At 50.5% G+C, this 13,840-nt stretch overlaps 1 protein-coding gene across 4 annotated transcripts in view; it reads left to right on the top strand.

The window, feature by feature from the left end:
* SMARCA4 (SWI/SNF related BAF chromatin remodeling complex subunit ATPase 4) overlaps positions 1-13,840 on the top strand; it is a 648,210-nt gene that overhangs the window by 144,198 nt on the left and 490,172 nt on the right. For all 4 annotated transcript variants that reach the window (XM_069604251.1, XM_069604249.1, XM_069604250.1 and 1 more), the window contains exon 12: positions 11,495-11,625. In XM_069604251.1, coding sequence (XP_069460352.1) covers positions 11,495-11,625 — 131 coding nt within the window. The remainder of the gene's footprint in view (positions 1-11,494; positions 11,626-13,840) is intronic.

Below are 13,840 nucleotides of genomic sequence, written 5' to 3'. Positions count from 1 at the left end.
CTTCACTGAAGGTGCTGTGTGTCACAATGTAAACAATGATGCCTATGGAGTTTCAGACTCCAAAGTCAAAAGAAACACAGAAAACGCATAGAATTAAAAGTACAAAAGTCACAAAGTTCAGCAAAAGAGCTGGGGGGCTCTAAGGTGGGAGGTATTTAGCACTAAACTGAAAATGTCTCCTTAACAGAGCTGTAGCAATGAAATCCACCAATACAAGTATCCAAGTAAGGCTTGCACTCAAGGTTTGTAGTTACATAATGTATTATGTATGTAACGGTTATTTTTAAATAATCATTCTTTAAATAGGGCAATGTGCCTTTCCAGATACTCTGGAGCCTGGGTGGGGAATCCACAGGATTTCCGTCGAAGACAAAACAGAAAAATACATGAGAGAGTGGGAAAAAGGTCTCACTCACTCCAGGTTAGAAATTAAAGTCCTAAAGTCCAGCAAAGTTGCTGGGGGTCTCTAAAGTAGAAGGGAATTGGCACATTTCTGAGAATTCTCCCTAACAAGAAGTCATTTATTAAATTCTTTTTTTGTTTTCATCATCAATAACAAGAGAAAAAAAAACACAGAAATGAACACAATTCATAAGCAACAACCCACTAAACTAATCCACCACTCCCCCATATCGCCAATAGATCCGCCCCACTCAACCCTATCCCCCGCCACAGATTATCCATAAATATCCAAAAGCTTAAGCCTTTGAGGGCACCATTGCTCCCTGAAGACCCCTTTGAGGTATGCCAGCGTCTCTCCCCAATCTATTGGGAGGTTTTCCAGTCTGTTATTTACTGCATACATTGCCCATTCCATCAAAACTATCTCCAACATTTTCCTCAACCATTCTTGCTCCGTCGGGATCGTAGGGCTCTTCCACCTCTGAGCGATGAGGGCCATCGCGGCCAACACGAAGATAACTTTTGCCTTGGTTCTACCCTTCCCTTCTTTCTCGCCCCCCACACCCTTTTTCCCCTAGGAGAATCTCCTGCGGGTCCTGGTTGGCACCCTCCCCCAAAGTCTGTGATAGGGCCTGTCCTACCCCGCTCCAGAATGACCTGATGACGGGACATTCCCACCATATGTGGGCCGCTGAACCCCTTTCCCCACATCCCCTCCAACATTTCGCCTCGGACTCCGGGTACATCGCATGCAAGCGAGCCGGAGTATAGTGCCAGCCATACAAATATTTATACCACGCCTCCTGCAGTTGGGTCGGCCTTGGGATCAACTTCCAGTGCCTCTCCCAGTCCTCCTGTGCCATGCAGAGCCCTGGATGTTGCTGCCAGCTCCTCATATATGCCCAAGTAGTTATTGGGCCTGCCTGCTCTAGTTGTCTATACAGATCCGAAATCAACCCTTTGGAGCCCTCATGAGTGGTGAGAAATCGCTCAAATTGCGTGAGGCCCCACGTCGCAGCCTTCCTTATTTCCCCAGACATTACCCAGTGCCTAATCTGGAAGTAACGATGCCTCTCCCGTTCTCACCCCAAATTCCTGCTTACATTCCTCGAACGTTTTCACCCTATCACCACTGAACATATCCCTCAGCGTTCTGCAGCCCCCCTTCTCCCACTGTGCAAACGCCCCTTGCTCCAACCCCGGTGTGAAGTCCCCGTTATTAAAGATAGGGGTGAATGGGGGACAGAAAGGTTGTGATCCCCCGCTTCTCCACAGCCCTGTCCCAGTTATCCACCACTCTCTTAGTAATCGCACTTAAATATAAATGCGATGGCCTCAATCTTCGCAGGAGCCACGATACCTCCCCCAAATGATGCTGAACTACAGCCCTATCCATTTTTACCCAGTGTTTAAGGTAGGTGTCCGAAAACCACTCTCTGATCACCCTTAGTTGAGCAGCTTCATGATAACGGCGAAAGTCAGGGAATGCCAGGCTCCCTTCCCCCCTCTCTCTAGAAGCCACTAGCAGCCGCCTAGACAGGCGCGGCTTCCTTCCCTCCCAGACAAATCTAGTCTCTTGAAAAACTTTCCGGGACTGGAAGGGGAATAGCCTGGAATAGATACAATACTCGAGGAAGCACCACCATTTTGAGGACTGCACCCTTCCCCAACCAGGACAATCGCAGAGTGCCCCATCTTCTTAAATATTTTGTAATATCCAGCAGCAGAGGCTCATAGTTGGCCCCGTACCAACCCGCCAATGATGGTGTAATCCTAACTCCCAAGTAACGCAGCCTGGTAGGGCTCCATTTAAATGGGGAGGTCGTCTGTGTCTCTTCCGCCTCTGGTTTCCCAAAGGACAGATTCATAAGCTCCGATTTAAAAAAATTGACCCGCAATCTCGATAGTTCGCCGAATCTGGTCAGGAGTTCTATACTCGCTCTAATGGAAACCTTAGGGTTCGTGAGGGTAAGCAACATGTCATCGGCGAAAGCTGCTACTTTATGCTGCCTCCCCCCGAATGGTATTCCCTGAATCTCCTCCGCCTCACGAATAGCCACAAGCAATGGCTCCAGATATATTGCGTAGAGTAAAGGAGAAAGGGGGCAGCCCTGCTTTGTCCCCCGCCCCAATCTGAACGGCTGGGACACCTCCCCATTGACCAGGATCCGCGAGGTGGGGTTCTTATAGTTGGCTGAGACCATTCGTATAAATCCCGTCCCCAGGCCCATCCTTTCCATCACCTGAAATAAGAACTACCACTCCACCCGGTCGAATGCTTTTTCGGCGCCGAGCGCCAAAAGAACCGCCGGAGTGGACGTCTTGCGCGATTTCTCCACCAGGTGAGCCACCCTCCTGATATTGTCAGCAGTCTGCCTCCTCACGACAAAGCCTGATTGGTCCTGATCGACCAAGAAAGGTAGATGCCTTTCCAGACGCTTCGCCAGGATTTTGGTGAAGATTTTTGCCTCCGTATTTATAAGGGCATTTGGGCGGTACGAGGTACATTCCTCTGGGTCTTTCCCCACCTTGTGAATGAGAGAAATTTTTGCCTCCTCCATCGAGGGGGTGATACCGCCCTCCTCACCAAACGTGTTAAACAGTTGCGTTAGGTGCGGAACCAGGAGGTGGGAGAAAGCCCTGTAGAATGAGGCCGGGTAGCCGTCAGGCCCAGGAGCCTTGCCGAGGGGAAGCATCGCTATTATGGCCCTAACCTCATCCTCTGTAATTGGTCGGCCTAAATCTTCGCCTTCCTCTTTGGATAATCTCGGGAGTGGGAGGCCCTCCAGAAACTCTCTGTGGCTGGGTACGTAGGGTCTGTGAGGAGTACAGCACCCCGTAGAATTCTACCAACCTCCCCTTTATCTCTTCAGCATGGGTAAGCCTCTGTCCTCCCGCATCTTTAATTGCCGTTATAATCTTCTGCTCCCTTTGTCCCCTCAGGAGGCGAGCCAGGAGTGGCTTTGGCGTAAAAATTTTGCCTGACCCTGAGCATAGCCTCTTCCGCTTTTTTAGTGCGCAAGATCCCCAGCTGGCCCTCCGCCAACCTGTATTTCCTATGCGTCTTCCAAGTTGCGGTCTCCTGCACGCACGCCCTGGGCACTTCAACCTCATTTTCTAGCTGAGTTTCCAGGCTTCTCAGCAATCTACTTTTCTCCGCTTTCATAGCAATGATTTCCCCCCTCAAGGTCGCTTTAAAGGCATCCCACCTCACACTCTGACTAGTGTCCCAACTGTTATTCCTCTCGAAGAAATCCCGGATTTTGTCCCCTAGCTCCTCTCGTAAAACCTGATCCCTCAGGAGCTCCTCTGGGAACCTCCAAGTCCACACCCCTGGCCTACGCCTCCCGAGCCGCATGTTCAGTTGCACCACTTTGTAGTCCGCTATCCCCAGGGAGCCCACCTCGACATCCTCCACCTGCCCCACCAAACTAGCCGAGATCCAGATGTAGTCAATGCGGGACTGTGTTTTATGGACATCTGACAGAAAAGTAAATTCCTCTTCCTCACCCTGTGTTGCACGCCATGCATCGCGCAGCCCGGCCTCCTCCCATTTCCCACTCAGCTGAGGAGATGCAATGGCGCCACCCCATTCCCTGTCATACCGGGACCTGTCCCCCTTTCTGTCCCAGGCAAGGTTAAAATCCCCCATCACTATCACCTGTCCCCTGGCGAAATTCTCTAGGGTGCCCAAAGTATCCCGCAGGTATTGGTCTTGGCCCACATTGGGGGGGATACACCGAGGCTATACTGGGATCCCAATATCTCCCCCCTCACCATGATGTAGCTTCCATTTTTATCCCTGAGGATATCACAGGGTCGAAAGTTAACTCCCTTCTCAAAAGCCAGGGCGACTCCCCCCCTTTTAGTAGGCCCCGATGCAAACAATATCAATGGGAAGCCCCTCAGGTGCAAGCGACCTTGGTCTCGTTTTAATAAGTGTGTCTCCTGCAGCGCCAGCACGTCTGGCCTTTGGGACTTAGTAAACAGCTCCAGCTTAGTACGCTTGAGGGGGGAGTTCGTCCTCTCACGTTATGTGTCAACCACTTGAAAGCTGTGTAAAGGAACAGCTTGCCAGCCATACCCCCATGTTAACCTTACCGCGCCTCCCCACCACCTCCTGGGAGAGATGCCAAACTCCTCCCCTGACCCCCGCCCCCTTCATTTCTATTCCGCTCCGTCCAGGGCTCCATTCCTCTCCATTGGCGACACCCCACCCCTCCCCCCCTCCACCCTGAAACCCCAACTGTGGGTGAGAACTCCCCTCTCCGCCCCTGCCCACTCCCCTCCCCCCCCCTTCCCCTGAGTTTGTCCCACCCTCCCTCCCCAACCTCCAAGCCAGAGCAAAAGCCCTTTCCGCTCCTCCCCCTTCCCCCTACCGGGCCACATTGCCCTTACTGATCCCAAGATGTTGCTTCGTCTTCCCCAAACTCCTCTACCAACCTTTAGGGTCCACCACCCCTTGCATATCAAAACCCCAACTCGGGTACTCTCCTTGCTGCCATTACCTCCCTCCGCCCCACTCCCTTCCCCTTCCCTCAGGGAGCTGCTATTCCTTCTCGTGCCCTTCCTCTTCTTATCTCCCACCGTGGACCATTCCCACGGCCTCTGCCTTGGCCTGTTGTCTCCGGCTCGCCGGGCACTACTCAAGGGATCCTCCTCGAGGTCGATCCGCAGCAGTGCAGACCCCTCCTGGACAGACGTTATCCGTTTCTGCGAGCCTTCCCAATCAAAGACAAGGTCGAATGGAAATGTCTACTTATAGGTAACGCTGTGTCCCTTCAACACCTTCAGTATCAGCGCCATCTGTCTCCTCTTGATTAGGGTGATGTTTGCTAGATCTTGAAATAGAGCTATCTGCTGCTCTTTATACACTATTGGTTCCTGTTTCCGCGCAGCCTGGAGAACAGTCTCCTTTTATGCGTATCTGGCAAAGGGGCTAGCACATCTCTCGGTCTCGAGGTGGGCCCGTTGGCAGGCCTTCCGACCCTATGGACTCGCTCTAATTCGATGGCATCTGGGTCCTCTCTTCCTAAAATGTTTGCGAAGAAACGGGAGGTCCAGGCTTTCAAGTCCCCGTCCGAGACTGACTCCGGTAATTGCTTCACCCTAATATTGATTCTTCGCGACCTGTTTTCGAGATCCTCCATTTGCATTGCAAGATTCTGGGTCGCAACATCAAGGCGCTGTATAGCCTCACTATTGGCTGTGGTGTCCTTGTCTATTTCCTGGAGACCCCTTTCCAGGAGGTCAGTTCTCTCCCCCCAGTTGCCATAAGTCCCGTTTGATCTCCTCGAGTGCCTCATTGAGATCTGCCCTCATCAACTGAAACTGATCTTGGAATGTCTTAGCCAAATTGGCATGAAGCACTTGAATCTCGCTCAGCACATCCTGTCTAGCCGCTGCGGACGGCTCCTGCTGTGCCCCCACCGCCGCTCTCCCCTCCTCCGAGTCCTCAGCGCCTCCATCCGAGCCCTCACCCATTTCCTGCACCGACCACAAGGAGGGAAGGGTGCCCTGTGACTCCCTTGGACTCTGCAACACCCTCCCACTCTTCCCCTTGTGGCGGGTAGCCATCTGTCCGGAGTGAGACCTGCCGCGTGGGGGGCCGCTCCTCCTTGTGCTTGGTACTCCCGCGTCGCTCCGGGGTAATACCCCCACCAGGCGTGCCAGTCGCCACCAGGTTGCCACACCTCAAACGTATTTCAGAGGGATGTCCACACCCGGAGGCCAGGAAACCACGGAAGGGGCCCAGCGCCAGTGATCTTCAGATGCTGGAAGCAGTAGGAAACGGTGATATAGCCCCAGTTGGCACCCCTCCTGGGTGGTGGCTCACACCGGGGATTACAACAAAATACTGCTCTCCCACGCAAAGTCCACAGGGTCATGTACTGCTACCGTCACCGAGGCATAGGGGGTGGCCTCAGCCCACTAGACTCCCTGGGGGAAGCCAAGCTCTCCCGGGCCGCAATTACCGCCACTTCATGGGCCACCACATCAAAAAAAAGGCAGTCGGAGCAGCTCACGCGTCCCGCTCTGTTTCCTCTGCTGCTGGATGTCTAGGGGCCTGCCCGCCCCCGTGCCGCTGCTACCCCCCGCTCACCACCGCTTCCCAGGGCTCTGGGCAGCCACACTCCTCCGGTCCACTCCTTGGCCGCTGTTCACCGATGTCGTGGGCCGCCCTCGCTCTTCCTCCTCTGACCTTCAATGGGGGGGGGGGGCCCGCCCTAGGCCGCAATGCCACCGGCAATCGCCTCTTGCGGCGGAGCCCCCTCCACCACCTCCACCGGCGGGATAGGTGTTCAGCCGAGGCCGCACTGCACCCGGCCAGCCGCCCGCAAGCCTCCACAGGGTGCCACTCCCATGCGGGCGCCGCTCCCGCTGGCACCGCAGTCAAGCATCTTCCACCGGGGGCCGTCCGGCATCCCCCTCTTCAGCCCCGGCCTCCGTCAGCAGCCGTCAGCAGGCGCGCCGACGGCGGGCCGCCACGCTTCTGGGCTCCGCCTTTCAGAGCCCTGAGCTCTGCACAATTCGCTCCCGTAGGCTTCAGGAGCCTTGCCACTCCGCACAGAAGTTGCTCACTGATAGCGGGGTGGTGGACCGCTCTGTGACTGCTCTGGGGTCGGGAGCCTCGGACAGCACGTCTACTCCCTGCTGTCCGCCATCTTGGAATCCTCAAGAAGTCATTTATAACGCGTCTGTACGCAAGGGTGTCTAGGCACGACAAGACCAGGAAGGGTAGAAGGAGGGAGGACAAAACGAACTATCTTACTAGGACTTGTGTCATTCAGATCGTGCTAGGGGGAGGGAAGAGGCAAGATGCAGTAAGTGCTGCCAGGTGTGTTCCTCAAGTAAATGCAGAGAGGCAGGGGACTGTAGGGTTGCAGATACAGACCCTAAGTGGGTGGGCGTCCCAAAGGCAGTATAAGGCGCTACTGGTTGTGCAGAAGCCTGGTGCCCGTGAGGGTCAGTGGGTGGCCAGGTAACCAGTTACAGCAGCAGGCAGGAGCATCAGCAGGGGGGAGAGGGAGCAAGCGGAAGCGAAAAGGAAGGTCTTGATGTTCTTCCGAAACGGTATGTGGTCCTGCTCAAGTTTGAGAGAGGAAGGGCTCAGTTGCTGGAAAAGTTCAGTGTTCCGGAGGAAAATTGTACAAACAAGTAAGTGTTCTACTTTCAAATTTAGTTGAGGGTCCAGGGACTTCAGAGAAGACACCCTAGGAGGATTCCAGCAGGATACTGGGTGAACTGGACGAGAGGACTTTGAATCACAGAAGTCGCCCCAAAGCTACACAGGAATTACAAGAGACTTAAGGTAAGTAATACCCAAGCCAGCACAGTACCTCAGCACAGAGGAAGAGTTTGCAGCAGGAGGACTTCAGGATCTACAGCCAAATATCAAGGCGCTGCCTTCCCTGTCATGAAGACAGGGCCCCGGATGGGCTTTTTCTGCAGGGATCGGCACAGAAGGCTCCAGGCAAGAGTTTCCTCACGTCTGGATGCAGGTCTGTGGTTTTTGGCACCCTTTTTAGGAGCCAGAAGAAGACTGAACATCGCTGGTCGGATTCTAGTTGTTTGCCAGCTCCAGCACTCTGATGAGGGGACTTTTCAAACTCTATTCACATCCCTGTAGGTCCAGCAAGATGGCCACAAAGTTTGAGATTCACAATTCGGAAGACAATGCACCGCACAATGGCTTGAGGTCCCACGGTATTTGGGTATTGCAGCCCCGCAAGGTCGCAGCACGCAGTGGGATGGCTCCAAATTCTCACTATGCTCTGGGTCTTTGTTTCCAAAGTCCCCCAGGTCCATTGGAAGGAAGGTTAACTGCAGGCTCCAGTTACAAAGCAGGCTATTCGGTGGCTGGAAGTTGTCTCATCTGCGTTTTCTTGATCATCTCATTCGGTTTTGGTTCCAGTGGTCGACTACTGCTTCAGCTTCCAGGATCAGACCTTTATGCAGGAACCCAGCCAATCAAACAGCTATGCAACATTCAAACTTGGGAGGGGTTGGCATTCCTTTCAGGGTAGCCAGCCTCCCCGTTTGAACTGGATTCTCGCAGTCGAGCTGGAAGACAAAGGGCTGCAGAGTTTTGGACTCCTCCCTTGTTTCTGCCTTCACAGACACTTTGGAGCCTGGGCAGGCTTGGCCGAGGCCTCCCGCCAAAGACCAAATTGACACAAAGGATTTTCTTGCCCTGGAGGTCAGGGGAAGGAACAAGAAAGGAAAAGGAACACTGAAATGGTGAAAAAAGAAGACAAGGGGCCATTTTGGTAAAATTAGCACCCATTAGTGCCTTTACCGAGGCTGTGGAAACAGCCCGTGGTAAAGGTGTACCAAATTAATAAAAAGGTTCACTGCCACCAGCCATTATAGGTACGTTTTTCCTCTTAACATAAATGTTACATTTAAAATGAGAAAAGGGGAAACCCAGTAACCCCCCAGCACTCCGCATAAGGTGAGGTGTGCTGCTCTCATCTACTAACATGTAAAAGGGATCCACAGATCCTTTCTACCCTTGGGAACTGTAGTTCTCACAAGATTAGCCAGAGAAAGTGGAGCCCCTTGGGCAACCCAGCAACAAAAGGCAGTATGTGCCCAAAGTTGTTGGAGGATAAAATTAAAAAGGCACTATGGAGATTCTTCTAAATGACCCCATAAAGAGTAAAAGATTCTGCGAGTGTGGAAAAAGGTTCACAGTCACTGAGGTATAGGGAAAATTAATACACCAGTAAAGCAAAAGATTCTGAGGTTGACACAGGTCAGGAAGATGTCATTGCTATGACAATCTTACCAAACACTGCCCTTAGTTGGACTGACTGTCCTAACATAGATGAAACTATCTTCCTGTCGAACTTCCTGTTAGGCAAGATTGTATGCAGTGCCCTTTGGGTGCAGCACAATAACCTTGACCTCCTGGCAATAGGGATCCAACCTTTGGTATAAGTCTGAACTACACAGGTTGGTAGTGTGACTGAGCAGCCAGGCTTATCTAAAGGAGGGCCAATGTGAGCTGTAAGGTTGTGACAGAGTTTCACAGTACAGTTATTCAAATAAACACTTTTTCTTGTTAAAACAGTTATTACTTTATTTCACAGTCAGTTGTATAAGCCTATATATATGTATATAACACTTATAATACACATCAAAACACTGTTTCTCTAAATCAGATGATACCCATTGGGGACGGCACACAGGCACTTCCTACACCCTCAGGTGACTTAAATAGCTAGGACACTGTGGACATTGATTTATCACTGATCCATTTAGAGCAATACTGAGTTTGGTGCAAAGGATAGAATGGAGGAATAAAACAAAGGTTAACAAATAATTCATAAACGGCTAAGTACTTTTTAAAAACCTTCCAATGTCAAATAAATCTAACGCTTTCCTGGGGAAAAGATGATAAAGCACAGAGTCAGAGGTGCAGAAGAGTCTCTCAGGGAGCCAGGACAGCCAATGTTAATTGCACAATGTCTAGGAGCGCTGAAGATCTTCTTCGTAGGTAGGTAAAAAGTTCTTGCACAATGTTTTTAGTAATGTTTGTAGAAAATGGAACACTTGAAGGGCCACAAGCTGGGAGGCCTGTGGGGGACAAAGCTTTAGCAACTCTGCAAGGTAATCAAGACCGGTCTCAACTGAGAGCAAGTAAGGCTACACAACAAGAGGTAAGTTCTCTTATACAGTACCTTTGGTTAGAAGAAATGCTTCCAGCTGGCTTCTGTTCCTGTACAGCTCTGCAGATCCTATTGTTCCCGAGCCTCAGTCTTTGGGACAAGAGGGAGGACCTCTGGGGACTCCTGCTCTGCAATGGGAAGGTCAGCAGCAGCAATGGGCAAACTTCAATTTAGCGGTTCTTTGATGTTTCAGCTGCCTTTTCGTCTGACAGCAAACAGCAATACTGCGATTCTTCGATACCACTTCAGACTTTCCTTGCTTTTGGGGTCCAACACTCTGTTGAGGTGGCTCAGGCTTGGTCAGTCCTGCATCAGGGAAGTCTGGAGGGTCTTCCTAGCACTCGGGTCCGACTTAAAAGCAACAGACAGAATCTGGTGTTCCTCTCCCTGGCACTTCGGTTCCAGCAGCAGCAGTACAGCCAGCTCTGAGAGGATGTCCAGCCGGGCTTACTTCGGAGTTGATTGGTCCTACCAACTCAGTGAGAAGTCGTCCTTGCAGGGCTTCTCTAGTCGAGGCGAATTTGGAGCTTCAGGACAGTAGCAGGGCTTCACCGGGCAAACCAGCGGTCCAGGAGTTGCAGCAGGCGTCTATTCCAAGTTCTTCTTTGGATTCCTTCGTCCAGTGTTCGACTCTGCCTTCCATGCCAAAAAGCCTCGCCTTTTATGCAGGTTTCTCCCATTAATTCCAGCCTAGCTATCAGTTACACAGCAGGGTTGCTGTCGTTGCCGGACAGCCAGCAGGCCAATCACCTTTTGGGTGCATTCCTGTGACCCAAGGGTATTAAGCACAGGGAGTTTCCGGCGCCTCCCTGACTTCCTGCCCTTGCCAGACATACTGGACCCATAGGTGGGCTTCACTCAGGAATCCCGCCGAAGATCAAACAAACAAAGGAACCAAACCTAGTTTGGCACGCAGAATATATCTCAAGAAGGACCTTTTCAACAAGGAATGGCAAAAAAAGACCGGTGCCATTTTGACAAAATGGGCACCGATGGGTGCTTTACTGTGGCTGGGAACGCAGCCCGCGTTAAAAACACACAATGGTAGTACAAATTAAACCACTGCCAACAGCCATTAATTGTAGAAAGGGTAACATAAAAATGTTACATGGGAAACTAGACAAAGGGGATACCAAGTAACCCCCTCCAGCACCCTATGGTAAGATAGTTTGTGCTGGGTCTCGAAGTAAAGTCAATTTTTACTGCTCTTAGGGGAATCTAAGAGACTTCCCTGTGCCACTGCACTGAAGGTGCTGTGTGTCATAATGTAAAAGATGATGCCTAAGGAGCTTGTCAGACTCCAAGTTTATAACACCTAAATGATTCTTATAAATGTGTGCTTTGTTTATTTCCATGGTAACCGCTGCACTAGCACTTTGACAATGCCAATGCCCTTTGAACATTGTTTCTTTTCTCAGCCTTTGGACGAGACGAGTCAGATGAGTGACCTACCGGTTAAAGTCATCCATGTGGAGAGCGGCAAGATCTTAGCCGGGCTCGATGCCCCCCGGGCTGGTCAGCTAGATGCCTGGCTCGAGATGAATCCGGGGTAAGCAAATGGTGAGGGGGGCATACTAATGCATGCGATTATGGGGGAGACCAGTAGATTATAGGGGCCTAAAGTCTACAGGAAATGACTGGTTCTTTTTGGGGCTGCATTTGTAATACAGATTTGATGTTTTTGGCTCAAAGCTGTCTTTATCACTGTGCTGTCCATTCTCACGATTTGATAATTAACTGTAGTGCCAGCAAAACGTTGCTGGGAAAAATGCACAGTGGGGACACAGGAGCAAGATTAAAGTGAGACACTTGGAAGCAAATGTAAATGGGGAAAAATAAATATACCCCTAAGAGCAGTAAAGCATAAGGTAGAAAGTAGAAAGGTGCAATTAAGATACATGTAGCAAAGCATAGCATTGCCTAGCAAGATTTGATAAATGTTAAGTAGATTTTCATATTTTATGCACAATCTCCTCTACATGTGAGCCCCCAGCACTTTTTGCTCAACGTATGAATTTTTGGTCTGTTCTTCTGAGTTCTCTCCTTCTAAAAATCATATTGTCAAGAGAAATCTCTAAACAAGAAAAACCCTGATCGAAGAGCAAAAGAGACTAAACCATGCCTTCCAACTATAATTTCGTCTTTACGGTAAATCTTCCTGACCTGTGTCGACGCCAGAGGTTTTTGCTTGGGCTTGGTAATTATTTGATCTTGTCCCCATGTGAGTGGGAATCTTTCCCCTCTCACCTAGTGTTTTGTTTGTTGTTTGAGGTCTGCCCCTGCCGATCTAGGTGGGAACGATCTCGGTGGAAGTTTTGTCTTCGGCGGGAATCCTTTGTATTCCATGCCTAGGCTTCAGAGTGTCTGAGAAGGCAGGAAGCGAGGGAGGAGTCCAAAACTCTGCACCCCTCTGTCTTGCTCCTTGCCTGAAAGGATCCCAGTGTCAATGGGGGGGAGGGGGCTGGCTGTCCTGATTGGACAGCCAGATACTCCTTTCTGTAAACATCAGAGACACATTGCAGAAGGTGTGCTGTAGTTCCTGATAAATACTCTGAACCTGGAAGCTGCTGACAAGTCGACCACTGGAGCTGAATCTGAATCTGAATCTGAAGAAGAAGAATCAGCTCTAGCGATTTCCAGCGACAAGAGAGCCTGCTGTGTAACCAGAGCCTGGTGAAACCACTTCTTCCAATTGACATGGTGGTCCCGAATGAGACTTTTACCCAGAGGCTGGTGAGATCCACTCGTCCTAGGAAGACCTGCATTGTGAGCCATCCCACAACGTGCTGTGATCTTGCTGGGCTGCAAACCACCAATACCCTGGGACCTGGAGCCTGAGTGCAATGCATGGTGTTCCGAATCAGTCTGAAACTTTTGTGGCCACTTGCTGGATCTCCAGAGACAGGATTTGAATCCTTGAAGTCCCCTCACAGAGTCCACGAGAATCCCTGAAGAAATCTTTCCTGGAAGCCTCGTCTGACTGCTGCTTCAAGTTCCCACCCAGTGTCTAGTTTTTTTTGTCTCCAGACCAAGAATCCAGGGAACCGGGTCCTGTGCTGCTGCACCCTGAATGCATCCACTCTGGAGCTCTTCTTTGCTCTTAAGTATTGTGCTGGCTTGGGTAATACGTACCTTAAGGGCCTAATTCACAGAATCATTTTATAGGGGCAAATCCCCATTTGAAAACACTCTGTGAATCAGGGCCTTAGCCTTGGTGCATCTGTTAGGCAGAATTGCATGCAGTACCCTCTGGGACCACTACACACAATTAGGACTACAGGTGTTAGCCAAACCAACCTTTGGTATAAGTCTGTACCACACAGTTTTTGGTAGCGAGCTGAGCAGCCAGGCTTATCTCAAGAGTGAATGTGAGCAGTACAAGTAATTACACAGAGGACTTTCAATCACAGTTGATCAAGTAGACATTTATATTCAAGGTTTCTTTGTAAAACACTTATTAATTTATTACACAATCATTTAGAAAACATTTCACTAGAAGACAACTTAATATTATATACCAATACACTTCAATACACAACTTCAAGACTTTGACAGTTTGAACTCTCCTGAAATAAGAGCCAAATGGCAGTTCAGTTACTCAGAAGTGAGCAAAAGGGACAAGGTAAGTAGAATAGATCACATAAACTTGTTAGACAGTGCAAATAGTTTCAGTTCACCAGAAGAGTTAAATGCATGTCAGTAGGCCAGGCCAAAGTCAATGGGCTAGTGTTCTGGATAGTAAAGAGCCGTTCTGGTATCAAACG

This window comes from Ambystoma mexicanum, chromosome 3q (assembly GCF_040938575.1).
Source record: "Ambystoma mexicanum isolate Mex_15411 chromosome 3q, UKY_AmexF1_1, whole genome shotgun sequence".
Classification (NCBI taxonomy): Eukaryota; Metazoa; Chordata; class Amphibia; order Caudata; family Ambystomatidae; genus Ambystoma; species Ambystoma mexicanum.
Note: the sequence above shows the minus strand (reverse complement) of the source record. Positions and strands in the feature narration are given on the sequence as shown.